The sequence below is a fragment of the Priapulus caudatus genome, unplaced genomic scaffold, assembly GCF_000485595.1.
Source record: "Priapulus caudatus unplaced genomic scaffold, Priapulus_caudatus-5.0.1 Scaffold116, whole genome shotgun sequence".
NCBI lineage: Eukaryota > Metazoa > Priapulida > Priapulimorpha > Priapulimorphida > Priapulidae > Priapulus > Priapulus caudatus.
In genome coordinates, this window is record NW_014577177.1 from 360,700 (window position 1) to 363,456 (window position 2,757).

Sequence of the window (2,757 nt, forward strand, 5' to 3'; positions counted from 1 at the left end):
AGCAGAGCGGGGTGGGGTGCCCCGTTGTCACGTCCGTCGTCTGGCATTGTTAACTAACGACAAGCACCGGAGAGAGAACGAACGCTGGGTTGGCCACGACGAGAGCGCAGTAGCTTCGAGGCGCTCGCAGGGGAGTGGAGGCTGAGGTGCCGACGATACGACATATAAGGTTACGTAGATACGTAATATATTAATTCACAACTATTAAATTAAGGTAAAATTAAGGGACTCACAACATACTCCTCTAGAGGGTCAAGAGAAACGCTCAATACTGGCGCTGTGTGCTCATGAAATACTTTGCTTGTCTTGTCTGTCACCGACACCAGTTTAATCGTGAAGTCACTGAATATAAACACACATGTATAAATTCTCACAGGTGTTTGTGGAGTCATTACCATAGGACTTTCATCTCTAAATTACCCAGATTTTGACTTTGCAGCTATAGGTGTTATGGAAAGGAAGAAAAGAAATAAATTAAGGCCAGGTTGTCCCTGGTATGGTTTTACCGCAAAAACACATTGTACCTTGAGCCTGCCAAGAGCAGACTTCCACTCTTGTTGAAGCACATGTGGCTAACTGGTGCTGTGAACCTTGTGATGATCCCTTCTGGTTCTCCCATTGGAAAGCCATGCAACTGCACTGAAAGTGTATCTGAAGCCGTAGCAAATGTGTCTTTCTACGTATAAAAAGAGAAAATAACAAACAGCTTGCAGTCAGGTTGTATACATATGATTAAACACTTCTGTTTCTGTTGTAGTACATGGCAGTATCCAAATTTGGGATCAAGGCAACGAAATTCTTAATTCGATCTTTGCTATGAGGCGTGAATAAAGGAACACACGTCTATATATGATATAAGGTACGCATGCATTATATATAGTATACGTACTAGCTGATACAGAAATAAACTCGCCTAAATTATAGTTCATTTTATTACTTATGGTTCTAATTTGAATTTTTAAGTTTGGTTATATATACACTGTCACAGCGACAGCCACAGCTTGGGTGCGATTTAAGACATCGACATCGTTAATGAATACTTAAAATTTTATTAAATATGAATGATTAATATTATACCTTGCAGGCAACCGCAAATACGTTCTCTCCGATTTGGTGTGAGATTGCATCGTTGTCATCTAGACTTTCCCAGATCCTTACATACCCATCGCCACCGCATGTCAGCATGTATCTGTGACAAGCAATCGACAATGAGAAAAACACAGTGTCAGTGACACGTTGTTACTGACGCGGAGAGGGTCTATATATGTTCCCCAGGGCAAGGCCCCAGGGTACTATCGGAGGGTATAACCTGGGTACGGTTCGATATATCGGAACGTACCCTGGTACTATCTAATATGCCGGACCGTACCTCGCCTACTCCACTAACGATAAACGAGTCTAGGGAGTCGCCTACGCCTATATACTCCCTAACCCTAACCCTAACCATATATATCAGAGTTACCGGGTACGTTCCGATATATCGAACCGTAACCAAGGGTACCTCCCGATACTGCGATAGTACCCTGAGGGACATAGACCCTCTCAGCGTCACTGACAGTGACAGTGAGTAAGTGAAAAAGGTACATTCAGTTCACGTCCTAGGAGTAGGAGTAGGACTGGCACGAATGCGACCGTCGAACACAGTGTCATACACTGTACAGTGATACACAGTCCATGATGATGAGAAATCAAACAAAATCTATCTCTGATCAGTGATCGGGCGGTGTGAAAAATTCACCATTATTAACTCACCTGCCATTTTCATCATAACATAGATCGGTGTGGCCCTCGCTATGGGCATAACGCATAGGTTGTCTAGTCGCTGGCATTTTCGGTTTACGAACACTGTTGACTGATGTTCACATTTCACGCAAACTTCCCGCGCAAAATGGGGTCAAATTTTGCACAGTTCCGGTACATGTCAAATTGTGTCATACGAAATAGCACGTAGCGATTACTTCAATCTCCCCATCATTCAAATTAAGCGCGGAACAGCCAGTGGGATGTAGACTAAAAAATTAATAGATATTTGTAATAAAACAACTATGAGATGGACAGTGACTTCACTATGCAAACCGTCACATCACCCAGCTTTGCCGAACTGAACACCGAGCAAGGGACAAGTTATGATGCGGACCGATAGATGGCGATAAACACGCCGCGCTTTTCAATCAGCTTCTCCTCAGGAAAACAAAACTTGACATTATTATATTATTACTATTAGTAACCTAAACTGAAGCGCATAAATGGAAGGCGAAATTAGTGTTATATCAACGTGTTTATTTAGAGGCTCGGAATATGTAGTCAGTATGGTTACGAGTGGTTCATCTGCTGTTCCGACGTTAGAGATTCAAGTCGAGCATCACGATAGCGGGCAACGTTGGGAGGGGGCGTTCGGCGTCTCATGTAAGCACTGCCACTACTCAAAACTAAACTACTAGTACAGTACTACTACTAGTACAGTACTACTACTAGTACTACTACTACTCACTAGTAGTACTGCTACAACTATTCTGCTACCGTTACGCCCACGATTATGCTCCTAGTACCATACCACCAGCAACGTCAGCGTATTTGCAGTACATTGAGATCTATGTTCCCTCAATTATTTTTGATATGATTCATTTGATTGGTACCTAGAAATGTCACTAAGTTTATCTCAGCATCTGAGTTAAAGCATCTAAACCCCTAGATACAATAATGTAACCCAAACCCAAGAGGATAGGGTTACAAAGCCTCCCTATCCTTTTGTGCGGA

General features: G+C 42.8%; 2 protein-coding genes across 4 annotated transcripts in view; one reads left to right on the top strand and one right to left on the bottom strand.

The window, feature by feature from the left end:
• The window catches only part of LOC106805540 (WD repeat and HMG-box DNA-binding protein 1-like), a 25,479-nt gene extending 23,616 nt beyond the window's left edge, over positions 1 to 1,863 (bottom strand). For both annotated transcript variants that reach the window (XM_014807174.1, XM_014807173.1), the window contains exons 1-4: positions 1,753 to 1,863; positions 1,078 to 1,189; positions 525 to 676; positions 234 to 342 (exon numbers count right to left, since the gene is read on the bottom strand). In XM_014807174.1, coding sequence (XP_014662660.1) covers positions 234 to 342; positions 525 to 676; positions 1,078 to 1,189; positions 1,753 to 1,829 — 450 coding nt within the window. In that variant the 5' untranslated portion in view covers positions 1,830 to 1,863. The remainder of the gene's footprint in view (positions 1 to 233; positions 343 to 524; positions 677 to 1,077; positions 1,190 to 1,752) is intronic.
• A 218-nt stretch (positions 1,864 to 2,081) lies between these two features.
• Positions 2,082 to 2,757, top strand: part of LOC106805521 (coiled-coil domain-containing protein 61-like) — a 17,895-nt gene continuing 17,219 nt past the window's right edge. Inside the window, exon 1 of one of the 2 annotated variants that reach the window (XM_014807148.1) lies at positions 2,082 to 2,406. In XM_014807148.1, coding sequence (XP_014662634.1) covers positions 2,247 to 2,406 — 160 coding nt within the window. In that variant the 5' untranslated portion in view covers positions 2,082 to 2,246. The remainder of the gene's footprint in view (positions 2,407 to 2,757) is intronic. The other variant, XM_014807147.1, reaches the window with a different exon arrangement.